This window comes from Ambystoma mexicanum, chromosome 11 (assembly GCF_040938575.1).
Source record: "Ambystoma mexicanum isolate Mex_15411 chromosome 11, UKY_AmexF1_1, whole genome shotgun sequence".
Taxonomy (NCBI): domain Eukaryota; kingdom Metazoa; phylum Chordata; class Amphibia; order Caudata; family Ambystomatidae; genus Ambystoma; species Ambystoma mexicanum.
The window spans coordinates 1,170,646,888-1,170,674,331 of NC_090934.1; the positions used below are offsets into that span (position 1 = coordinate 1,170,646,888).

General features: G+C 46.8%; 1 protein-coding gene across 11 annotated transcripts in view; it reads right to left on the reverse strand.

The window, feature by feature from the left end:
• TLN2 (talin 2) overlaps nt 1–27,444 on the reverse strand; it is a 7,472,684-nt gene that overhangs the window by 7,078,661 nt on the left and 366,579 nt on the right. For all 11 annotated transcript variants that reach the window (XM_069624483.1, XM_069624482.1, XM_069624486.1 and 8 more), the window contains one exon: nt 4,241–4,338. In XM_069624483.1, the coding sequence (XP_069480584.1) occupies nt 4,241–4,338 (98 nt within the window). The remainder of the gene's footprint in view (nt 1–4,240; nt 4,339–27,444) is intronic.

The window sequence follows — 27,444 nt, forward strand, 5'->3', positions numbered from 1 at the left end:
GATGAGGTGGACCACCTATTCGTCGAATAGGGCAGACCCCAGATCGAGCTGTTTGTGACTGCAGTGAACTCCAAATGCCAGAAGTTTGCCAGCAGATTACACCAGCGGAGGAGCCTGGGGGACGCGTTCTCCTTCCTGTGGGAAGGGCTGTTTCTGTACGTGTTTCCTCTGTTCTCTCTCCTGCTACGAGTCATCAACACATTCAGATAGTGTCAATGCAAGATGGCAGAGGCAGATTTGGTATCCGGACCTTCTCAGCCTGTCAGAGTCTCCTCCAGTCAAGCTGTCAGTGATTCCGGATCTTCTCACCAGAGAAGAATGTGCAATCCTTCATCACGACCCAGGATTGCTGAACCCGAGTGCTTGGCTCCTGCAGCCCTAGAGTTTGGAGGGTACGAGTTGCCAGCAAACTGGAGGGAGGTCCTCACCAAGGCCAGGGCGTTGTCGAACTTGAAGTGCTACGGTCACAAGTGGAAGTGTTTCTCTATGTGGTGCCAGTCACATAAGATTACCCCTCTGAGGGTCACAGCCGACAAATCCTTCTGTACTTGCTATCCTTGGCCAAGGCTGGACTGGCGCATGCCTTCATCAAGGTACATTTGGCAGCTATCTCCTGCTACACCAGGTCCCCAAGAAGATATTCACTTTGGTCCCACCGACTCCTCAAGGAGTTTCTCAAAGGACTTTTCCGATCTTACCCGCCGGCGAAGGCTCCTGCCCCGGCGTGGGAAATCAACGTGGTTGTGATGGGCTCATGGGGGGGCCCCCTTCGAGCCTATGCATCAGGCCCCACTCAAGTTTCTCCTGTGGAAAATGGCTTTCCTTGTGGCCATCACCTCTGCCAGAAGGGTAGGTGAGATCCAGGCCCTATCCTGCAAGCAACCGTACCTGACTTTCCATGAATCGATGGTGGTGCTGCGTACACACCCCTCTTTCATGCACAAGATTCTGTCGGAATTCCACCTCAATGAACCTTTGATGTTACCTGTTTTTTTCCCTAAACCTTTGTCCCCAGTGGAAAGGGCCTTGCCCTCGCTGGACATTATTCATACCCTGAAGTTCTACGTGATACGCACAAAGAGTTTTCAGAAGACTTCACGCTGTTCATGAACTTTGGTCCTGTGAACCATTGGAACGCGTTGTTCAAGGTTTCCATTTCATGGTGGCTCTCCGGCTGCATCACGCACTGTCATTTGTTGCCGAACCGATCGCTGCCCGGCCGACCAAGATCACTCTCCGCCAGAGTGATCGCTGCGATGACGGCGTTCCTATCTGGTATGCCCCTGCTAGATATCTGCAGGGCTGCTACATGGAGGTCCACGCACAACTTCATTAAGTTCTGCTGCATCGACAGGGATTCTAGGGAGGAGTCCCGAGTCGGCCAAGCAGTGCTACGCAACCTGTTCGCGTGAGGTTAGCCTGTTCCACACGTAAGAGTTAATTGCTTCTGTTGAGCCTTGCTACCTCCCGTGGTTGTGTAATGTTATACTGCTATGTATTAGTTATTCATGAGCATGTGACTCCATGCCAGACCCCATGCTGGAGAAAGTTTAAGTTACTTATCTGTAACTATTGTTCTCCATCATGGGTCTGGTATGGATTCAGATGCAAACCCTCCAACCCCTCTGTAGCTCTTCTTGGTCATACTGCCATTTTACGTGCTTACCAAATCTGAAGATGGCTGCCAGAGGAGGGCCTTAGGGAAAGGACTGTCATTGGACGAGGGCAGTATTTAGAGGATAAATACAGTTTTTAAGTAAAAGTGAAACTGTCTTCTCTTTAATCGAGGATTCCCAGCCTGGCGATGGGAATATTCATGAGCATATGAATCCATGCTAGACCCATGCTGGAGAACAATAGTATAGTTGCAGGTAAGCAACTTAAACCTGAACAAAGAAGGATTAGTCCCCACAACTCTCCCTAATGGGGAGGCCGAAGCCCGTCAACAGAACAAAACATCTGTATCGGAATTTGGGGTCAGCCGTCGATGTTCCGGGCAAACAGCAGTCGAATCAGTGCATCAAACGCAAATGACAGAAGGTTTGGATGAGTTCAACTCTTAAAGTAGCTCAAGCAATGGACTCCGCGAAATAACAACTTGCCTCGATGGTGGAAAAAAATTATTTGTGGGACCTAGACGTGTGAGGGATCATGGATACAAGGTATGTCACACTAGGGAAAGTATTACAGTCACGCACTGTTAACGTCCCTTTTCGAATTTCGAAAACTTCATGTGCAATACTCTGCAGTTAGATGATATGATATGATATGATATGATATGGCATTTGTAACGCGCCTTTACACAAGGGTTTCAAGTGTTTCAAGATGTCGGCCTATGCAGAGCATGTGATTCTGAGAAGATCTGCAAGCCTCAGAAATATATATTTTTTTATCGTTAACGTGCAATGTAAGAAAAAAAAGCAGAATACCCACACACAATCACAATATCCAGAGTTTCCTGTGGGCCAGTCCAAAACTGTTTCCTGCTAATTTAACTGCTGATATGAGACAATTTCGACTCATTGCTATGAGCACACTTTGATGTGGTCTAGTGGTTACGTTTTTGAGCTTGGAACATGTAGACTTGGATCTTAATCCAGATGTATTGGCACTGTCCATATTGGCCCCTAACTTTCTTCCTCATCCCCTATGGCACAAAGCATGTGACAAACATTTGTGATTCATCTCACCTGCCTTGGCCTGGCCTTTAAAGACATATCTTCTGTCGGCTCATATCATGTTATTGTCTCGTATCTGGTTGTGGGCCGAACACATACTGACCCTTGGACAAAACTGATAGGCCCAAAGCTGAAAATGGAAATTATTTTTTGAGGGCTCCTGCCAGTTTGGGACAGGGGGTGCAGTTGTTCTCTCCCCCTCCCGCCCATAAAACATTTCCCTCTCCAAAGATTCCACATGTACCGCTCTAAAATAACCCAATAGAGAAATGTTTCCTATAATGTTGCTGGCAATGTATAAAAGGTGCACACATTTTGAACCTAAAAAGCTAATGAGGGATTCAGATATCGTGATGAGACATTCAAGTGGTCTTGTGAGTAAGTGCCTCACCCCTGGTTTGAATCCCAGCTCAACACTGTTTAAAACCATCCGAACACAGTAAACCTTGCAGTTGCAGTGTTTACAGACAGCTGGGACAGGACATTTTTCCAGATTGGAGATTTTTTGCTGAATCATTATCCAGAAAAGAACGTTCCGATTCGTACACTGATAAACCACACAGGTTTAAAAATATGCAAGTGGTATGATGTCCGTCCTCTGTAAATCATTGGTGATGATATAATGATGTAATATATATAACGTGCCACATGAAGAATGAACTGTATCAAGGCACGAGCCAACCATGCAAACCAAAAGAACCTGTGCTAATATGAAAATCCCTGAATAAAGCACAGGAGCTAAAAAAATAACCAGGATTTAATTGCGTTTTGGAACTGCAGAAAATTGGTGATGTCATCTATTCAGGTGTACCCTTGAATTGTGCCCTAGTTTTATGGTATTCAGGACCATTCAACTTCCTTTCGAAGCCCTCCTCCGATTACAAAGTATTAACAGAGAGAGTAATTAGTAGAGGAATAGAATACTGATGGTTAATTTAAATTTGGATAACTAGTACCATATAAACGTTCTCTGGTGTCATTATGACCCCCTGATGAGCGCATTATTTCACACCAATTATACCTAAAAGGACTGGCATCCTCCGTTTAGGCTGGGAGGATAGCTTTGGGGCACGTGCTCGCCTTGGGAAGACGGTGATGCAGGGCAACATGGGTTTGATCACAGACTGCCTCTTAGAAGGTGGAGGAGTCCAACCTTAAGTGTGACATATATAACCAATAAATAAATACCTTTAATTATGTCTTTATGCTTAGTTACCCAACCGATTTCTCCTCTTCCTAACCAACTGCCATGTAACTTGGCCTTGCCCCAGCACAGCTCCCCACTGGTTGGCAGGGACATCCATTTTGAAAGAATCTTCAGTCCCCAAAAAACCAAACAACGGGTTGTCTGTTACTGCAAACCAAGCACATAGAACCCCCTGAGGCAATGTCAAATTCTCCAGATAATCAGAGTACACAATTTGCATGCAGATATTTAATTGGAGTTCAAAGCAGTCTACTTGGGCAGGATAGCCATGGCGACCTGTGTGGGATGTGAAGAATATAGTCTATAGTTCAAATGCAGTCAGGTTAGGCTTTGGGTTTCACAGAAATATCCCTACCCCATTCCGAAGCATGTAATAGTCCAGTGTTCTTCCAGCTTCCAGCCAGATCCCTTTCCGTGGGTCTTCATCCGACAAGAATAAACCAAAGTCAAATGCTGAAGGGAGGTAAGAAAGAAGAAGACATTAAAAAGAAATTCACTGGAGTGCAACATTCACGAACATACCACGTGAAATATAAAGATCACCCAAAAAGAAAACATAATATTAAAACAAGGTAACACTTGCTAGACTCCTTCGGCAAACAAGAGTGTTTCTAGAACTACATTTTCTGAGTTTAAAGCAAGTTAAATAAAAAGAAAAACACATTCTGAAGCATACATTGTACACTTAAAGTAGAATTCAGAGTTCAGAGTTCACTTGTAGAACCAGTGCATGGGTAGCTGTGCTAGAGTGGGTCTCAGTCCCCAGAAATTGCTTTATCAGTTAAAACAAATCCACCTCAATACTGGATTTCGCCACATATGAAACATGATCCAATGCACACAATAAACAACTCCTTATTTACCTCAACTGCCAATGGCAAATCCTAAGTCACTTACGTTCATACTGGTCCTGAGAAGGAGACTGCCTGAAGGCCCAAAAGAGCAACAAACCCAGACAATCCCGCTCAGGCATTCATAGGAATGGTGAAGCACATTCTCTCCAAGAAAGCAGCTGTACCCACCTGCACTGAGCCAACAAGAACAAGGGCAACAGACATGGTACAAGCAGGCCTGAGCAATGTGTGTGTGTTTTATTTTATTTTTTTAGCATTTATGTTATTAACCAACAAAGTTAATTTAAACAAGTCAAATCTATGTGGAAGTTTTTGAGAAAGCCATACCTAATCTTACCTAGTTCAACAGCTTTATAAATGTTACAGATGGAAACAAGCAAGACCCATAGCTATATAGAATTTACAAGCATCTATGACAGATTCAAATAATCAGCGGTACGCCATACAATTCAGCAGAATTATAAAATATAATTAATAAAGATCAAAAAAGATATCAAAAATACATTCTCAAGTGACCATAAACAAGGTAAAATAAGCTAAAAAACAGCAGGGTTGATTATCTATAAAAACAATAAATACATTTACAATACTAGAGAGATGATCTGATTAAGCAATAATTGGGTATGCAGACATTTTTTACCATGCACTTAAAATATATTTTGCAACAGAAAAGCCATTTGGGCTATTATCTGTCCTTCTGCAAAGCAGCATGGCTTCTCTGATTGTCCTGATATTAAATTCTCAGAATCTGGGTCTCAAGTAACCCCCTTCTTTATACTATATATAAGGTACAGGCCAAAACAAAGCGCTCTATAGATTGAAACCTGACAGTCCAATGTGGGCATTTATTAGATTTATTGGAATCCAAAGCATTACAGTATTCCAACACTGGTAAGGTTCCAAACCGAAATCCTATGTATAGTGACCGTAATAGCCTAGGTTTCATTTTATATAAATATATTTCATAGCCCCTATTGGTCTTTTTTTCCAAGTATGTTCTTGAGATGCAGGAAATCTGGCCAGTATACTGGGTCCCTCGATCAACCATCTCCCAGTAGCTTGCCTTACCTCTATGTATATCAGCTGGTACAATATCTCCTGAATAGTCCCATTTATCAACATAGCCTAATATTCGCCAACCTGATTTAACATGTAAAAAACTATTTCAGTGATGATCCCCTGTTTCTGTTAGGAAATATTCCCATGTATGTGAAGTTTTCCCTCCAGTTGTGTACCCTCCAACTTTTTGCTGCTGCTTGAGTAGCATAGCCTTCAGTCAAAGTCAAATAAAATGGCCACCGGGAAAGGGAAAACGTAGTCTGTTTTCCCGTTTTCCCTTTCCATGGCGGCCATCGGGAGCGGATGCGCTGGGAACAGAAGTGTTCCCAGCGTGTTCGCTACCGTGAAAAGAAGAAAAAAGAAGCTAAGTGGGGTTGGGAGGGGATAGTTTGCAGGGAAGGGGGGTGGAGGAAAAAAAAAAAAACTTACCTGAGTCACCAGCGGGGGACGAAGGCAGCCTACAGCCATGGGGAGGCTCGGAGCAGGGATTGCCCCGTTTCGAGCCTCCTCATTGGCTAAGGGGCCACCACGCCCCCCGCCGGGAACAAAAGACACGTACGTGCGTGCAAGGGATTCCCGGCCTGGTAATTCCCCGGCGAGGGCCAATCAGAATGCTTGTTGCATTTTGGTTGACCCTCGCCGGGTACTAATGGGAGACTTTGTTTCCCTTAGTCCTTGTCAATGTTTAACTTTTCTGCAACATGTTGCAAGTGCACAATGTACCTTACAGTATATTGCACTTGGGTCTTCCTGTCATTTCTAAAGTCCCTAGACTCCCTCGAAGGATTTTTTAGGAGAAATGCAGATGTGCCTTGGATAGGGCTGGTGGCAGCTTATCTTTTTATATATTTTTAACCCTTTCCTGCCAGGTAAACAGTGTTGTAGGTGGCCTGGCTCCAAAATGGCCATGCCACGAGGTTCTTTGTCCTGTCCTTTGGTCATCTTGCCCCTTCACCTTCCCCAGGTCGAACCGAACCGGGTCAGTCCTTATTTGGGCATGCATTTTCCCGCGAAGCGCCAAGCTTTGGCGGGCTTCTTCATGCCTTGTGTGTGTGCTTCCAGGATGTGGGTTTGATTGTCTGGTTCCAATACACATCCTGGGTGCCAGAGAGTCTGGTGTGCTGTGAATACCTGGGACCACTGTGGTCCATGATTGGTCCACGTATGGTGTGCCTGTATGTGAGCAGATCTCCAATTGGGTCCTCTTCGTTTTGGCGTGAAGGAGATTCTGGATAAGAGAAGGCTCCAAACACCCATACCATGTCGATCTCTTGAGTTCTCACTGAACGAAGAAAAGGATCCAAGTATCTTGAAACTAAGAAGCCGAGTCGAGGAACCGCTAGAAGGTTTGGAACCCTGAGCCCGCTGTCGTCTCGATTGACCCCTCTGCATTTGCTCGAACTAGAAGGTCTGCGAAGACGCTTCGACCCACTAGAATAGTGGGACAAACTATTCTCTGCACCTTCATCAAACCCTGCAAGTAAGCCTTCTCGGAACTGTCCTTGGGCCAACCAGTGGGCTGACCAGCTTGCGCAGGACCTTTGCACTGATACCACCAGCGTTTCGAGGAGGCCCTTGAAACTTGGTACATCACAAGCCCTCTATTCACGGCACTCTCAGACCAAATTTCGTACAGTTGGTGTGCCCAGGTCTGGAGTAAAGAGAGAACGCCCGAATCGGAGTACACACAGTTACTGTGTCTCCCAGCCGTGGTGACATACTTTGCAGGTGCCTTGCAGCTGTGCCCCTCTGTAACCTGAAGCCTGCTACAGTGAAACTGGCCTGATCCATCCACCAGGAGCGGAGAAATGACCACTGTTCCGTTTGGGAATCAACGCTGTAACTTTGTCACTGAAAGCTGCAGAATTGCCGCATATGACCCTGCAACCGAAGTGGACTCGACTGCTGAAGTTTAGTCTGGAGTGCACCAGGGGTCGGTGAGTAATTGCAACCCTTACCGGTGGCCCCTAGCGCATCTATCCATTTTTATGCATGAGTGGCCCCTGAGGGCCCCTCTCCTTTTCACAGATAGCCTGAACTATCAAACTATTCCCAACTCATGGAACCTGTTCTGCCTTCACGGGGAGACCCTCCCCGAATAGTGGAAACCTATTCTGCATCACCTCACCCACCTTCCTGAGCTGCTACAGACCCTACAAGAGATCCTGTTTTCACCCATCTACATTACCGCGTGTGCCAGCATTGCAAGTACACTTGAGCAATAGGCTCCCCTCTTCTTAGGGACTGGACTGCCTTTCAGTTAGGATTGTGATTACTGCAGAACCACCTAAAGACTCTTTTCGCTACCTATTTCCTTCCCTTTTTTAGGTTGTGGACCCATTTCGTGCATTAACCCTTTAGGCCACTTGGTCTTGTATATATGTATTTTAGTAGGATTGTGTTGGTTTAAAAGTGTTACTGGTAATAACTACTGTGTTGAAACTCAAAGGCCTTGAATAAATATATTTGCATTTTTAATATATATATATATACACCTGACTGTGAGTGATGTGTAAGTGTCTTTTACTCTGTATGCTCGTTGAGGTCTTTCAGTCTACCGCACCCCTCCTGAGACCTAGTCTTGACCTCTGCCAATACTACCTGGATTGGTCTGGCGTGTCCATAAGGTTACCCTGTCCCAAGAAACTAGGCAGGCCTTCTGAACCTCTGCCCACCAGGTCAGAGTTCAGAAATCCATCTCAACATCTCCCAGTCTGGCTTTGTATATCAATGGAGGCTTCTTTAAATTTAAGGAGCCCCTCACTACTCCATAATCTAATCCAGTACAAGACTGGCATGAGTGCCACCACATAATCGATGGCAGATAAACACGTTTCCTCATGAATTAGGGCAGTAGATGTTCCTGGTGTAAGCCCCACATTTTTCTGTAGATAGCCATTTTGCGGGGTCCCAAGCTTGTTATATTTAAGAATACCCTAAAGTGCAGCACCATACAGGGCAGTCTGCCTGGCCTGTGCTTTATAAACTTGCAAAAGAGGTCTTACTGTACCGTCTCCATGCTGTATGAATATTTGGTGATAGCACCACTATGTCTCGCAAGAGTATTTCCTGCCCTTGCAAGTTGCTGTTCCCAGCTACAGGTGACACATTCCACACAAAGATAATCATAATAATTAATGTGGAAGATAGTGCAGAGGTGGTCTTTTGTGGTGCTGTACTGAGGGGAACCACTGAGTGTTTTTACAGTATCTATTGTATGGAGGAGTGGCTTGCTACAGCCCCGACCTGCAAAGCACTCTTCAACCTCATTAACCCGCGGAGCAGAGAAGTGGCCTGCTGTGGTGCTGTACTGAGGGGATCCACTGAGTGTTTTTGAAGTATCTATTGTTTGGAGGAGTAGCTTGCTACAGTCCCAACATGCAAAGGACTCTTAAACCTCATTAGCCCGCAGAGCGGAGGTGGTGCAGAGGTGGTCCGCTGTGGTCCGCTGTGGGACCGGGAGGTACCGGGTAAGCTATTTTGACTCTTTTCTACCTTGCTGGAAGTTTGGCTGTACCTCCGGCCTGAGCATGCTGTTTACTTACGCTAGAAGCCGCGCCTTACCGACTCCCATATGTAGGTAGACTTTTGGACCACGTGTGTGGTGCTGGTTTGCCATCGGCTGATCTTCTCCTATTTCATAATATTGAGCGGCCTCCCCTTCAGAACCACTGTGAAATGCATCTCTAATCACAAGTACAGACTGTGCAGCACCTCCGCACAGAGCACAATGAGGCTGAGAAGTCCTGATCCTGTGATCATATCTTCAAAGAGGGATTGCCTGGATACCATTTCAGGCACACAAACATTTATTACTGATTTTGTAAACACATTACCTCCAGTCCCAGGCTCATCTTGCCAAACTAATACCTTTTCCCTGGAGCAGGTGCCTCATGTAACCACCTATCCAACGATCGACAACCATTCACTGTTAAACCTATGCATAGGACTTACGAGGAATTCCATGGGAACTTCACATTGTGCAGATCTAAATACTAATGTCCCTCACACTATAGTTAGCAGACATCTATTTGCTTACCCTGATTTGGAGGGAATCGTACAAAAATGTCGACCTGGGAATTGCGACGGCCAAAAATGCAGGTTTTATTTTTTTTAACCCTCCCTTACACCACATATATATGTTTAAAGTATAATATTAATATGGGGGTTGCGGGGGGTCTCCCTCTCATATATATTTGGTGTAAAGGGTTAAAAAAAAGTCACCATTATCGGGCATCGCAGTGACCACATAGATCCCTTTGGAGCAATAGCAATCCTCTCCAGAAGCTATATTGACACAATCATCCGACTCCTCGGCTCTTTATGATAGTGAGCCTGACACTTGCCGGACCTATTGTGACCAGAGATTCCACTAATATGCAATCATTAAATATGCTATGTCCGCGTGTGTTGATGACCTTCTAGCTATATGTGCAACTCTCGCGAAGTACAGCAAGAAACTAAGCAGGTCCTGGCTGTCATCGTTGACATGACAATGAAAAACTCTCCCAGGCCCCTGCAATCGGCCCTACGTGAGAATACTAACGAGGCAACACTAGACCCTTTGACAAACCAAGAGACCCCGGCACAATTAGCATCTAGAGATGCCCATGTTGTTACAGATGACAGCGACTGGGATTATGAGGAGCTTTCCTTGCTGTCACAAAGGTCTGCTTGTGATTCTCCATGTGCCTCGCCCCGTGCTATTGATCCTCCAGCGATAAGCAGAAGACAAACAAAGCCTCCTAGAGGGAAGAAAACAATGCCAAAAATTAACCAATTGCCCCCAGCAGGGCTCTCTGTATTAATATGCCCTCCAGTTGGTACCCGTAAACCTGCTAGCTCTAAGCCCTCGACATCTCATACAGCGTCTAATGGTTTGGTCTGACAGGTGGCCCTCCGTGGCTCTATGAATAACTGGCTATTGGCTCCTCCGGCACCCTCAGGACCTGCTGCGTCTTTGCCTAGTGCTGCCTCTGTAGGAGCAGAAATCCGACCTTTGACCTCAGATGCCAAAGCAACTCAGCAAGCCATGAATCAGCCTTGAATCCCATTTTAATTCTACCGCCAACTACATTTGCACCAGTACAGATACATGTTCCGCAGCCTCTAAATACCAATGTTGAGATAAATTAAAATCTTGGATCGCTGGGTAAATGGGCCAAGATCGAAGAACTCCACCCATCAGACTACAGCCAGTTTATAAACAGAAGAGTTCTTATGGAAAAATGTTTGCAGATTCCGAACCTCAACCTTCTGTCTTCTTCTGATACTACCCCATTTAGAGCTGTCCAAGTTTGGCAGTTCTTCGATTTGTATTTGTATTTATTTATTTGTATAGCGTGCCAAGCCCAAGGGCATCTGGGCGCATTTCTTGAGATGACATGGTTACATATATACATTATAATGGTACACAGGTACAAGGATATATACAATAGTACACCGATAGAGGAGAGGAGATGCATTACTTACAAAATTGCAACTACTAAGTAGAGGGCATAGAGCCAGTTATTAATTGGCATATTTACATGATTGCGGATGGGTTTGTTAGGCATAGGCGTAACGTCTAGTACTGAAAGCTAGTGGTCTTGCGCTGAGAGTCAAATTTTGACTTTACATATAAAGGAGTGGAAGGATGGTTCAGTTCTAAGTGAGATGGGTAGAGTGTTCCATAGCTAATTTGGTAATCTTTGAATTGACATCTCCCTTGATGGTGGTTCCACTAAAATCTAGTGCTGACGAATTGGAATCTCTGGGCTTCCGATAGACAATCTGTAGGAGGCACTTAATCCATAAGCAAGATATGGCTCATTGTCCATTTCAATCCCCTCTCCTTTTCAGAGGAATACGACAACTACCTCAGCATATACTTTTCAGTCAGAATGTTCATTGCTTTTAGCATCTTGTATGCATCCTGTTAGCAGTCTGGCAACTAAGAAGCCTACTCTTCAGTGGCTCTGCGAAGATGCTGTTTCTAGCAGGGCCTGATCGCACGTGCAGCCACCTACTCTATCATGGCTTACATGGAACACAAGTGGCCATAACTCCTTTTGCAGCATACCACTGGGATTTATTAGAATTGCTTCATCTGATATTTTTCTTTTACAGGAGACGTGGCTTACCACAAACTTTTATATGGATGGATATTGTATACTTTACAACCCAGTTAGGGGATCCGGTAGAGGTCGCTCTAGTGGCTGGTCTGGCCATTGGGGCTTGCTCCAGTTTTAATTTAACTTATTTCTATGTGGACGATTTTCTTCCTCAAGTCCTTTCAACCTTTTTATATTTGCCTGACACAGAGGAACACATTCTGGTTGTAAATGTCTACCATCTGCCTGATGGCACAAAATCCCCCAAAATACACAGCTTGATTGCCGAGATATTGTTGATATGGTATAGTAGGTGTTCACATAGTTTGGTACTGATTGATGGGGAGTCAAATGTGCACGATCTACATCTATTAATGCCTAATGAGGGAGAGATGTATTATACCAGTGCTTTTTACATTTCTGGGCTGACCGTGGTGGTCCACCTTCCTATATAGTCACCATCTTACTTACTTACCTATAGCCCATCCTGAACATGTTAATTCAACATACACCTGGACAATGGCAGCTCAAGGTCATTTATTGACTACGTTGTAGTCAATGCCAATATGCTAAATCGATGTTCTCATTTATCAATTACGCATAATACTGCGAGTCATCATGCGCCCCTCACTTGGTCTACTATTTTGGGCACCAATTATTTAGCATCAATGGGTGCTCCTGTATTATGGGTAAATTCTACCGGAAATCACATTATATGATCAACAGCAACAAGTTTAGTGAGATCACTGCAGCAAACAAGGCTTATCTAGAATCTTGGTTCACACTGAATCAATGGAATATTGGACTACTTATAGCAAGATTAGAACAATTAATTACTAGGCTGAGGCCGGGCACTCTTGGAAAAAGGGCTTGGAACTCGTTGAATAATTTTGATCCCCTTATCCACAAGAAAAAGGTATCATACCGTAAAGCCAGGGCCCAGATTAGAACTCAGCTACGCTTCGTCACCATAGAAAAACAGTCTATCTTTCGCTCGCTGGCAACTTGCCACACAAACTGGCTAAGACAACATACATTTTCTTTAAACAGAGTCCAATGGCTTTCTATGTTCTGCATACTTAAGCTTAATGATAACTGTCGATTTTGGTCCTTTTTTAGAGAACATCTGGCCTGGGATGCTCTGATTGAATTGAACCCCATACCAGAATTTCATTGGATGGAGCATATTTCGAAGTTATACTTCTCAGACAAGGAAGTCTTGCCTGATATCACCAACGACGGTGTGGCCAATGTGACTGAGTCCAATCCAGCTTTTTTGGGCAAAAGTATTGTTGTTATTTTTTTGATACAATACTAACCCGCTTTGCAGGTGACAATTGTTGGACTATTAGTTTAAACAAAACAAACGTTATGTGTCTGGAAGACCTTGTTTGGAATCTGGGTAATGAGCTGCTCAAAGTTGTAGATCTGGGATTTCCCCTGAAGTTGAATCCATCGCTCTCTTATATAAAGGCCCATGCAACTACCAAGACATGGAAGAAAGGGCTGGACATCAAGCAACACGCCAGTCACAAAGGGGGAAATGACCTGGAGGGCCTTTTGATTATTTATCATACTTGTCTTGTCCTCTTTATACTTTATGGCCTGCAGGTCCTCCCCTGGAGTCTGATGAAATGGCTTGATAGTTTTGAAGCCAAAATATTGCATTCTATGATGAATTTGCCGCAATCCGTACCTGTCGAAGCATTAAGGTTGGAATTTGGCATACATTCACTTTCTTCTATTTGGCTTGTTCAGCGTGTTATCCTCCATCTCAGGCTAACTAGAATGACTTGGGGTACTAACAAATGATGTAATTTTCATCCAAGAAATGGAGCTCTCAGTAAATTATCTCCTGCCCTCGCCAGCTATGCCATTAGATTTTGTTTTTGGTCCGCCAAATGCAGAACAAGTCCTAAAAATAAAGACAAGAGCCTGGGATAGAGCTTGCAACGTGGTCTCAGGAGGATAGCTCAGCGGCAACGTGCTTGCCTTGGAAGCAAGACGGCATGAAGCAACACAGGTTCGATCCCCGGGTCCACGCTTAGAAACCTCTGGGTCCGCGCTTAGAAACCTCTGGGTATTAAGCACGTTATAAATATCATATCATAGGCTTGCAATGAAGAAACGTTATAGACAATATTCCACACAAAGTTTTACACTTGACTCAGTGGCCATTTATCTGACCCGGGCTTGACTATGTGTCCCGCCCTAGTACAAGATTGTCTGAGGAGCTATGGAAAGTTTACACATGAAATAGACTCCATCAAAACTAATAACATTTTTGAATACCCTGTATGGAGCAACTTCCCTGGTTATCACTGGGGCTGTGTTTCATGTATGGAAGGCAGCACAGGAAAAATGGCATGAGATTAATTGATTTTTATGTCCCGTTGATTTGAATAAGTGTACCTTAAATGAGATCTATATGTATTTGATTGTATTTTTAAACTTGTTCTTAATATTTTTATTTTTATTTTTATTTTATTTATTGATGACCTTGTTGATGTAATCTTTTCTCTCTTTCAATGATTTTTAAATGTGCTTAAGGTTATTTAGCTAAATGCACAATAAAGTTACAAATAATAATAATAATTAACATGCTATATATATCCTCTTATTGTCCACACTCTTACTGCCAGGTTTATTTCATTTTCTTAGAGAATATCATGGTTTTTGTCTCATCAGTATTAATGGATAAACCTCTAGCTTTGCAAAAATCAGAGAAAACATTCATTTGGGTTTTCAATCCTGAGACAGTTTGAGATATCAAAATTACATCATCCATGAATAGTAATACCGTAATATTTTTCGCCAGCCAGAATCAGGCATCTGTGGTATTTTCCAACAGCCTAGCTATTAGGTCATTATTATACAGTAGAAACAGGGTTGGGGCCAAAACACAACCTTGGTGTGTGTCATTTTGTACTTGTGTAGGTGGTGAAGTTTCACCTCCCAATCCTCCACCGTATTACAGCATCATTATTCTCAAAGAAAAAGGATTGCAGCCAACAACTCATTCAGTATGCCCTGTGACTTCAGAGTTTCCAAATGTTTGACACGTGGGACCATGTCAAAAGCGGTACACAGATCTACAAAAACTGCATATATGCAGTGCTCCAGATAGGATTTTGGAGTGAGAGTATTTTACCCACAACTTTTAGAATTGGAGAGTAAATCCAATTTCAAGAGAGTAAAAATGAGTTTCCTCCTTCGCAAGAGAGTAAATAAAAGTGTCTGACAACTATCCAATTTTTGCGCAAAATTGAAACTGTTAAAAAACATTAATATTAAAGAACTTTTAGGTGCGTACTACCACTTAAATCTGTTAAGAGCTACTGCAGATAGTAAATCAAGACCCCCCCACCCCCCACTCTACCAGCATTAATTATGTGCCTCTGGTGCCCACTGTTTCTGCCTGGTACTACCTGTTTGACAGCCACTCCATGTTTTTGCTCCATCTATCCTTCACTTTGCTACTCTGTTTCCCAGTCTCTCACTTTCTTATGCTCTGCCCCTCACCCTTAAGTGTTACTATGCCACGTTTTGGAGGCTGTTCCTCTGTCACTCTGCCTCTCCCAGATCTGCATTCTATTATTGATGTTTCCGTCCAGTCACGTACTTTATCGGTTCATATAACTCCTCTTCCTCTCATGTCATTACTCTGGCTATTTCTGTTTTTTCATTTTCTCTGTTGCCGTTGCTACTGCTTTTGATTATCTGTCTTGCACTGCCTCTTATTTTATTGGCCTGTCTTCTCTAGTCTTGTTTTTCTATTTCCAGCTCTCCCTGCTTGCTATTGATCTGTGCTTTCCTATTGTACGGTCTCTAAATGTCTTTTACTCTGCTGCTTCTCTGGGCCTCCCCAACCCTCTTGGTCTCCTGTATTGCTTAGGTTCAGAGTTGCTCTTCCTCTCCTGTTTTTCTGTTTGTCTTTTGGCATAGCACCAATTCATATTCAAAATGCTTCACGTGCCTTTTCCATTCACAAATCTAGTGCAGCTTTACTTTTGGCTGCTTCTTTTAGATGTGTGCAAACCTTCTTTTGGATATTAGGCTGGGAATCATAGAGTTAGAGGTTTGTCTAATCAGATGCAGCACTTGCTTTAATGCACATGCGTTACCAGCACTGTCTACCATTACAAGTATAACAGCCCTGCTGAGAGGTGTGTGTTTTGAGCCATTACAGGTATAGCAGCCCTGATGAAATGTATATGTTCTGAATCACTAAAAACTCAGTAGTCCTTTTGATACGTCGAAAGCAAAGCCAGCTCTATTACAATTGAATGTTACCTGCATCTTAAACAACATCCCTCTGATGCAGATGCATTAACTCATGTATCTAGAGAATTTGAACTAGCAGGTTACAGTCCAGGGTTGTCCAACTCCAGGCTGCAAGGCCTAGAAACATGTCGGCTTTTCAGGCTCTCTCTCATTAATATTCATGAGATACATTTGCACACAATGATTCTAAATGTATGCCAAGTTCTTCTCATAAATATTAATGAGGGCCATCCTGAAAACCGTTCAGGATTACAGCCCTTGAGGCCTGGAGATGGACAACCCTGGGTCACGCAATGATCTCTGCAGCAGGGTTATTGACTGAGCTAACTTTCCCAACAAGCTGTTGACTCTGTAAAGCACATAGGGGTAAGGTACCGGCAGTTCCATGTGAAGCTTATTATCCTACATAAGCTAGAAGATTCATAATAAGACTTCTAAATGTGCATGATTTTTGTCAGTGGGACTCATTAATCGGACATGGGATATGATAGGTAATTTATAAAGCGCTAAATACCCAGAGGTTTCTAAGCGCGGACCCAGGGATCAGACCTGTGGTGCTCCGTGTCGTCTTGCTTCCAACGCGAGCCAGTTTCCCCTGAGCTATCCTCCCAAGACAAGCAGCAGATGTTTTGAAAAGCACAAGACCGAATAAGTGAGATTGAAGTATATGACAGCCATGCCATCTTCTCACACTGTCCATCACATGAGCTCAGGAGGGTGGTGGGAAGAGCTCAGACACTGTTCTTGCTCAGCATTATAGCTCTGCAGAAAATCCCAACACATGTTGGTGTTGTGCCATTAGAGCAACTCTGTTAATAAATTCAGGTTCTGTCCCAAAACATAGCAGTCCTGCTAAGAAATGTAGGAATGATGCAATTAGCCCTGCTGTGATTGATTGGCATTGTACCATGACATGTTTGTAGCAGGTCTGATGATAAATTGGCTACTTTGCCTGATTATATATCAGTCCTGTTGAGAGGCACCAGTACAGTCTTTGCCACTGAGAATATATACAGCACTGCTTCTATCTGTATTCATTATACCTGCTTGCAGTGGGTGGCTGGCCAGAAAGGGAGTTAAAGTTCTGACCACGAGGCCACCAGGTAGCGCGCAGAGGTCTGCAGCCTGAGCGCATAGCTCCCCATGCATTTGGTCTACAGGGGATCAGAGCCCCCACTAAACGACCCCCCCACCCCAGAAAGAAAGAGCGTGAGCTGCACTGGTGGGAACACCCAGGGCACATTCCGGAGAAGTTTGTGGTGCGGTGGCCCCCTTCAAGGAGAGGAACCGAGTGCACCTGAAAGCCCGGAAAGAGCGGAGGAAGTCCCGGGCAGATTGCCTTGGACCAGCAGCCGTCTCCAAGGACGCCGGGCCGCGGCACCATTTGGGCCCGGGGCACTGGGCCCACCCACACTCGAGGTGCCCACACCACCAGGTCCCCTCCCCACCCCCAAGTGAGGGACAAACAAGTTAAGGAGACCCGAACGGAGGAGGAGCATGGCCCGTGGAGCGCAGTGGGACACACAGAGGTGGGTGACTGGCTTCCCCCACCCTCCCCGCGGAGCAGACAAATAGGCCCAGCACCCCACGCAGGGGACAGGAGGCCTGAAAACTAATGTGGGGCGTGGGCCTGAGGCAATATAATCCTGCCCCCTTGGAACAGGGGCCAGGAGTCAGCAGAGCAGAGGAGGAAGTCTCCAGGGGATTGGAGCCCACATAGGGACAGTTCAGAAGGCCAGGGAGATGAGTGGGCCCCCAGTATAGGGGTGTGTGCTCACCTCCCCAACACCTCACGACTCACCACTCACCCCTCACCCCTGCGAAATGGTCCGGGAGGCGCCAGAGCCCCCAGGAGGGGCCCAGGAGCTCTTTCAGGGCTTGCCCCTGAAGCAGCCCAGAACCACACCGCAGGAGGCAGCGGCAGACGGTTACTGGTGCAGCAGGAGGAGTGCAAAGGAAGTGGTCTCGGGGGGGGGGCAGGGCCACATGGGGATTATGGAGAAGACCACATCGAAGTGAGGGCCCCGTGCCCACCTCCTGGACATCCCACCTCATAATTCAGGCTCATTAGAATCTGTGCCCCAGAAAGAGGAGAATTTCCTAGTGGCAAAGGGAGGACACCGTGCTGGAGAGTGTGCCCCCCCACCCAAATCGGTGGGGTCTGACAGCGCACCTAAGGTGAGGTGAGCACGGAGACATGCGAGGGTGGGAGGTGTCAACTGCTTGTCAGCAATGGAACCCACAATGAGTTACCCGAAAGAGACCCACTTGCTTGCTGGCCAGCACAAGAGGTCTCCTGTCTAACTCACTTGGGAGCGGGTCGAATCATTGCAATGGGGACCCCACATACAAGGGACAACACACCCGGCAGAAAGGGAAATAACATGTATGTGAGATCTAAACTAGCTGTCTTTGGTTACACACGGAGGGAGAACCAGGGAGAAAGAGCGCACTTCTCTGCCATGGCAACCGGGGGGAGGATACGACGGTTACAAAAAAGGTGTTGCAGCACTGATGGAGGAGGTCCGGAGCATGCGGGCTGACATCTGGGGAAGGGTCGACAGGATAACCCAGAGGATCCACAAGATGGAAGACTAACTCGAAGAAGTGGAGCACAACTAATCATCTCGGAATGCTATGGAGATTCAAATGTTGGAAATGGAAAGGAGAGAGGGGGAGATCATGCTGAAAATGGATGACATCGAGAACAGAGAGAGGCGGAACCTGAGCCTATTTGGGATGCCGGACAAGGAGTGTGAGACGGAGAGGAACTTGAGAAGAATCCTCCACAAAGTCACCAAACTCATTTTTGAGGATGACACCATCAATGAGGCCAAACTCGAAAGGATCCGCAGGGCTGGAAGTCCAGGAGGGGGTTCTAGATTGTCTCTTGCCCATTTTCATCATTACCTGGACAAGCACAAGATCCTGGAGAAGGTGAAAATAAAATGGCCCGGTGATGTATGGTAATTTCAAAGTTACTATTCTGCTAACGCTCTCAAGGAGACGCCTGTGCTCATCCCTTATGAAGTGGATGAATGAGAAGGGAATCCAATATAGATGGTGGTTCCCGAAGTTGATGGAACTGCATATAAACTGTCCAACGAAGAGGAGATATGGAGGGCCACAAGGGAGTTATTAGGTGACACTCGAGACCTACAGGGGGCCAAGGAGCAGGGGGTCAGGGCTAACTGATGGAGCATTAAGGGACCTAAAAGATAAAGAATTCCAGGATCTTGGAAATTTAGGAAGTTGAACACGTCCCCAGCAGCAGACACAGGATGACAGAAGATGTATCTTTTTTCATTGAGCATAACATTGCATGGTGGGCGGGTCGGCCAGGGGGAGGGGTATGGGCGCAGGGGGATTTGACTGGTGTGAAATGGCATAAAGCCACCCTCTGGGTACCGGGCGGCCAATGCACCCAGGGAGAGTGTCATGGTCATGAAGTCAGTGACACAGGCATGCAGGGGTCGCATGTACAGGAGACCTGGGTGGACACTGTCCTGGCACCTTTGGCACCAGGCTCGTGAACAAAAGTAAACAAGAACATCCATTTAACACCAAAAAGCTTTTATTATGGACATAGCACTTCAGATGAATTAACCTTAAACATTCCATCCATTAAGCAGCCCAAGTGTATTCTTGCGTGTGGCTGCTAATGGATTGCCTTTGCATGTGCTCACTCTCTAGGAGTGGCATGGGGTGGCTGGTAAGCCGGCCCTAATGGGCGTGCCCACGATCTCAGCTATATAAGCTGCCCCGATCCTCAAGACAGACACTCCGCATTATTCTGCACTTGCAAGCAGCGTAACGCTTACTGTCGCCTGAGGTCAGACTTACCGTTGAAGATCCAGCATACTTACCAAATGGGGGAAGCTGTTCTTACCTGTACATCTCTTCGGCGAACCATGTATTCATCTTTACACTTTCCAGAACGCCGTAATCCTCATCTTGGCAGCGTAGCACGACACGCTCCATCGTCGACAGCAGCGCCTGCAAGGAAAAACAGAAGACAAGGTTAGACATTGAAAAAACTGTCAGTTTAAGGTTGCGCTTTGCCATACTTCACGCTTTTCCTTAAACCATCACTTACCTGCTGTCGAACATTGCGGTAGCATCCATCTTCCATCAGGCCGCGTCTCGCGTCTCACAGCTGCATTGAGGCCGCATTTCCATCTAAGGGAAGAAAACAGAAGAGAGACATTATTGCGGGCATAGATAGGAGCAACATATAAAGACATTAAACAGAACGAACAGCATCACAAGAGCTCAAGAAAGACTTACCAATCATAAGGAGAAGCATAGTCGCAGCTGGACTGGACTAATCCTTATCAGCGATCAGTGAAGGAACTAGACCCCATTTGACGCGCCCCTGCCAGAAGTAGCAGGACGGAGAGCTTATCTTCCATAATTCACAGGTGAGCTTTATGGGCCGGCGTATGCTCACAGAAACCATACTTTGGGGTGAAGGGTTCGAGAGGTACAACAATCACAGATTGCGCACTCACACACTCTTATCTCCACGCAGGAGCAGTAACACCTCTACTGAGGGAGAGGCCTGAAGGGGGTGATTCAAGTTCAGGGAGAGCTGCAACCATGCCCCAACGCCTCCGCAGAGACCAGGTGAGCATAACAGAGAGTGATGGGAAGAGGTTAAGGGGTGTTAAATGAAGGAGGGGGAGAGGGGCTCTTAAATGAAGGGTTTTGAGGGGCTGGGAACTGTGTTGAGGGTTCCATTTGGTGGTTTGGTTTCACCCTAGTGATAATTGGGGTAAACCGAGCGCGGTTCATGGAGGGAGGAGGGGTTGGGGGTGTAGGGAGGAGACACAGGGGGAAGGGGAAGACTGGTACTAGAGAACCTGCTTAGTTTTGCATTATTTCCCCGTTACATGGTTCAAGTTGAACAGTTAAGGCTAACCAGATGGCAAGGACGAGAGACCCGTAGTGGGGTAACATGATGGCGACCGCAAGTGATCACGCTCAAGGGAGCTGGCTGAGGATTCGGACACTTTATGTCAAGGGTCTGAACTCCGCTACTAAAAGGTCACTGGTTGCAAGGGAATTTCGCAGGGTAGATCTGGATGTCATATTCTTTCAGGAGACCACATTTTCTAAAGGGGAGGAAAAAGGACTTCCCGGTGGACTGGTGGGCCAGGTATACTGGGGGGGTCAGGCCCAGTAAAGAGGGTGAGGTTGGGAATTCTACTTACCAGAGCCCCATTAAAATGGAGGTGTCTAAGGTGTGTTCAAGATGTGAAGGGGAGGGCCTTGTTGGTCTCAGGTACCATTAGAAAGGTGTGTTTTACATTTGCCATGACTTATGCAACCAGCCAGGGCCAACTGAGATTCTTGAAGAATATCCTCCCTAAAATAATGGCAGAGAGCTTGGGACACCTCATCATTGGTGGTGTTCAACAGTACATTGCCACCTTCCTCAGGGCGTGAGTTAAAGGACCCTGAAAGTACATATGTAAGTGTATTAGTGCAGCTCAGCACTTGTTGGTCTACTACTAGGAATCAATTGTCAAAAAGGTGGGTTTCGTCTGGAGGTGGGTCACCACGGGTATTAACTTACCCTAAGTAATGGAGCTCCATGTCCCCTAGGCCAGAGAACTAGGCACACTGCAGGCAGTCCACAACTGGGACATCTGTTGGTAAGTCATTTGTGGCTGGTGGCTAATGTGCGCTGGGGGGTTTGTTTTGGGGAAGACGTTCCGGCACCCACCTCAGGCACAATGGTGGAGTACCAGAACTTAGTTCTGTAAAAGAAGGCAGAAAAGTTGCCCTGTAAATGTGTGCCAACTTAATGTGTGGGCAAGCCTGCTCATAGGTGGACAAATTGGAACAGGGAAGTATCTTTTGCCCTTTCAAAAGGAATAAAGGGTAACGTACCAGAGTCTGGCAGCCGTGTGTGAACAATTGTCTGCGAAGTGGATTATTGTCTAATTAGGTATGTGTGTGATGGAGCGATGCAGAGACTTCCGTCCTGCTGCATCTGCATAGATAGGAAGCAAAGGTGGTACGGCATTGATCATTGGCGATCAAGTACAGAGTTCTAAAAGCCTCTTTGGAGTGGCAAATGAAAGAGGTAAGCTTAGAAGGAAGGAGTACTGGCAGTGGTTGAAGGCTGTTTGGTCAGAAGAAAGCAGATGAGGGTAAAGCGGCATCTGGTCTGTCTAAATGCGGCCGTTCATAAGGGAAAATGTATTGAAAATTGTTTGCAAGGAACTTGGGGTTGGTCACCCTGAGTTACCTGGGGGAACCCAGACGTGGAGTCCCTGCTCACTGTGCTCAGAGAGGCATAGCTCCACATCACTGATGAGGCCCAACAAGGCTGAAACACGTATATGGGGTTACTGTTGGTACTCTTGTTCAGAAGGGAATTGCCATAGCATTTCGGTGCTGGACTGCCCATGTGGGCGGGACGAAGACTAATATGCAAATGGATATTTCCCATCTGTGAAAGGTACAGTGAGCAAAAAGCAATGGCTGTGAACTCTTATGGTGGGAAAAAAAACACAGAACATGTTATCATGCCATGTTCTTTCTGGAGAGGGGCGCTTGCAACCTTTTTTGAAAAACAATCATAAGGGAAGCTTTTTACGCTGTTGCTATGGGAACCGGAAATGCTCTTCAGTGATAGGGCTAAGTGAAGTGCCATGAATCGCCATTGCAAAGGATGGCGTTGTTGCTATGGGAGCACAGACGCGGTGCACGATAGTGAGTGCAGGGGGCGTGGCTGGAGCCCAGGCCCGAGATGACAAAAAAATGAAAATATAATTGTGATCGTCTGGCTCAGGGGGGCGCATTGGACATGAAGGGGATGGACAAACCCGGAGAACCATGAAACTTCAAGTGTGTTTGGGACTGAAGACAGGCCTGCTGTTTTAACTTGCACATCATAGTGGGTGGAGCCTGTTCAGATAGTGTGTGTTTCTCAAGGACACCGCACCATTCAGCCAGGCGGGCTGGTCGTCCGTAGGTTCGTATTGAGTCTGCATCGTTGGGAATTGGTGCATATCCAGATTATGGAAACGGGCTGCGTTCCAATTTCTGTTTAGTCAACAAAGATGTAGTGCACTGCCACTCTGGCCGGCCTCTCTAGGCCCTCTTCCTGCTCCCACCTGTGAGGCTAAAAATCTTGGGGTCATCTTCGACTCACTTTCCTTTCTCTCCTCACATCTCTGATGTCTCTAAGAAATCAAACTACCAGCTGCACCTCCACAGAGCTATTCTTTCCTTTCCTCTTCTTCCCCAAGAAGCTCACAGTCTCCAGAGCTCTGGTTCTCTCCAGGCTGGACTACTGCAACAGCCTCTTTCTAAATCTGCCTTCCTCTACTCTGCGCCCTCTGCAACTCATACAAAACAGGACTGCGAGACTTTTCCTTGGCCTCAAGCCCAGGGATTGTTTCTCTCCACGACTGAAAGCTCTGCACTGGCACCCAGTGGCAGCGAGGATTAAGTTTAAAACCCTCTGCATTGTCCACAAGGCCTTCTGGGGCCTTCGGCCCTAATACCTAAAACTCTCTCTTCATAAATATCTTCCATCTTGAGCTCTTCGCTCATCTGCCTTCAACTCCCTCAGAGTTAGTCGCTTCTCCAAGCAGCGAGTTGGTGGTAGATCTTTCTTCTGCTGGGGCCTCCCTCTCGAACCGCCTCCCTGCCTTCCTGAAACTTGAGGAGAACCATCTCTGGTTCCGGAAGAACCTCAAGACCTTCCTCTTTGCTTCTGCTTTCTCTCCCCCTCTCCTCTGCTGACCCCCTTGCTGAATCTGAAACTGCACTGGTTACCTGGCTACCCTCTGATCTCGGGCCCAGGTCCCCTCCCCACCAGTTGCACTCCTGCACTGCCCCCCGGGCAACCCTTGCACTTGGGGACTGTTTCTGTATCCCTACAGCCCCTAATACTGTTATCCTATGTACTGCACTGCCTCTGCTCCTCTTTCCCCCACACTTTCCCCTCCCGCCCTCCCCTGCACTTGCGCAATCTCAATGGCACCTGGCCTAGTAGGATCGTTGTCTCTGTCTTCTATCTGTTTCCCCTCCCTTGCCTCGTTGTGCCTTGAAACTCTTGTGTATAGGCACGTTATAAATGTCATGTCATGTCATATCATATCACAGTGGACGGACGCAAAGAGGGCGGTTGGAATTTTTTTTATTCCTCTTTTCAAGGACATGCAGACCTGCCGGAAATATATTGGGGGTCAGGCATGCTAAAGTGGGAAAGCAGGACGGAATTGCTAAGAGTCATGGCTATGAGCAGGTATTCACGTAGTCGGGGGCAAGAACTGTTCATTGAGTCCATGATTAAAGGTGTCTAATCTGTGGATCCAACAGCATTCGAGGTCCAGAAGACGTCTTGGTATATTTGGTCCCCCTTTCAATTTTTCTAAGACCCACCAAAGTAGGTTGTCCTGTGTGTGCCAGGCCTCTATGTAGTGCTCCACAAGGTGGCTAGTTAGATTTTTGCACCGGATCTTAGATCTGTGTTCGGAGATCCGTGTGTTTACAGTTCTCATGGTTTTACCAACACATTTCAAACCACATGGGCATTGTATACAGTAAACTACTTGGCTTGATTTACAATTGGTCATTTCTTGAAGGGTCTATGGGGGAGGTAAGGTAAAAACGATGCCGGTAATAAATTACCGTCATCGCTTACAGCTACAGGCTTTTCTGACCAACCAGACCGCTATTTACGACATTGTACTTTACGATGCCGTAAATAGCGGTCCAGGCGCGCACTCGACACAACATGCTGGCATTACCGGCATGCCGTAAACCAGAGCTGATCACAAGCCATGCGGACATGCAAATAACGGCCTACTGAAGCCCGAAAAGTACCTTACTGGCATGGAGTAAATACCGGCATCTCCGAGAAGGTGTTAAGAACCCTGAGAAGTGTTACCAAGAGCCACAGGTGCACACAATCAGCACAGGTGGAGGCAATGGAGTCTGGCACAGCACAAAAGGAGTACACCCACACACCACACCCCCTCCCACACCCAGGTGATACCAATAGTAGTAGCATTACTGGAGCTGGAGGCTCTGCTTGCAAGGCAGCAACAACAACAACAACACAACAACCACAGCCCCCACCACAGAGGAGACACAGGAGGAGAAGGAGGGTGAGACAGGCCCAGCATGCCCCACCAGTGCAGCCACCGTTACCACGTCGGCAGCACCAATCCCTTGCATCAGAGCCACCCCCTTCAACCTAACACCAGAGCAGATCCACACCCTGTACCGGCTTGACCGTGACACCATCACCACCATAGTGGACCTGATACATGACGACATAGTGAGCATCATTGAAATACGCACCGCCATCCCCCCTCTACTGAAGGTAGTGTCTGTGCTCCACTTCCTTGCCACAGGCACCTACCAGCACACAGTGGGGCACATGCATGGCATATCACAACCCTTATTTTCCCGGATACTGAACCAAGTTCTGGATGCCCTCCTCAAGCACACGAGGGACTACATATCCCTACCACAGACTCCCCAGGAGATATTCGATACTAAAGTTGCCTTCCATGCACTGGCAGGCATGCCAAATTGTATAGGTGCCCTCGACTGCACCCACGTGGAGTTGGTGGTCCCCCATGCCATGGAGGTGACATATCGCAACCGCAAGCAATACCACTCCATCAACGTGCAGATGGTATGCAGCGCCAGCAAGATCATCACACATTGCTTTGCCCGATATCCAGGATCAACTCATGACTCTTTGGTCCTGTGGAACTCCACGCTACCACGCTATATGGAGCGACATGCTGGACGACGTGCCTGGCTGCTTGGTGAGTTGCCTGACTGGGCTATGGCAGTGCATCAGGGTTGTGAGGTGGGTGGCTACATACTCCACCTGGGTGGGAAAGGAGGGTGGGGGGGAGATGCATATTCCAACTGGGTGGTAAGGGGGGGAGATGCATACTCCACCTGGGTGGGAAGGGGGGGAGATGCATACTCCACCTGGGTGGGAAGGGGGGGGAGATGCATACTCCACCTGGGTGGGAAGGGGGGAGATGCATACTCCACCTGGGTGGGAAGGGGGGAGAGATACATACTCCACCTGGGTGGTGAGTGAGGGGAGATGCATACTACACCTTGGTTGGAAAGGGGCGGGGTCGATGCATACTACACCTGGGTGGGAAAGGGGGGGGGGAGTATACTCCACCTGGGTGGAAATGTTGACGCCAGTGCACGAGGTGCACCTCGCCAAACAATGTGCGCCAAAGCAAGTGAAACGGCACATGACTACCAAATCCCACAGTGATGAAGTAAGGCCGACACACAACACTACATGACTAACAGGTAACCAGGCCACATCCTACAACATATGCACCACTCTTTGGCGGCCCTCACACACCGTAAGGGCATCCTGCACTATGCACTATGTCGCTGCCTCCAGCATTTCACCACACAGTACAGTCATCCCTCGGAGTGCATTGAAGGGAGCCTAACAGGGATACCATAGCGTGTCACTGGTTCCGCACACCCATAGGAGTGCTGCAAGTCACCATGGTACTGATCTGTGCAGAATGACGAATATGCTAGTGACTACAGCCAACACTCCCTACTACCAAATCTCACAGAACACAACACATCAATGATTTTACTACAACACTGCTGCATGCATATACAATGCACGTGCAACAAGCTGTGAGTGCACACCATAACCCACCTTGAAGATGCTACCCCCTCCATCATTCCATTGCACAGGACACATAGCGGGCCAGAAATGGGGTCAATGCACCCATGGACATGTGCGTATGGCCAGAAATCACCTGCTGCCATGTAAGACCAGTACAGTTGTCCGCCATGAATGTCCTAACACTTACCTTCATTCCCCTCTCATGCAGGTGATGGTGGCTATCCCTTGAAGCCGTGGCTCATGACCCCTGTCCGAAACCCACAGAACAGGCACGAGGAGGACTACAATCGTTTCCATTCCCGTACACGTGTGGTGATTGAGCAGACCTTTGGCCTGTTGAAGGCACGGTTTCGTTGCCTCAGCCGGTCGGGTGGGGCACTCATCTACAGCCATGAGAAGGTGTCCAAGATCACCATGGCATGTGTAATGCTGCACAATATGTGCATCCGCCAGAACGTGCCCATGCCCCCTGACATGGAACTGCTACCACCTGATGATGAAGAAGGGGAGGAGGAGGAAGAAGTGGCAGGACAGCATCACGGTGCCGATGCACAGGAGGGACGTGCCGTGCGGCTATCAATGATTGGACAATACTTCTGACACACAAGTCAGC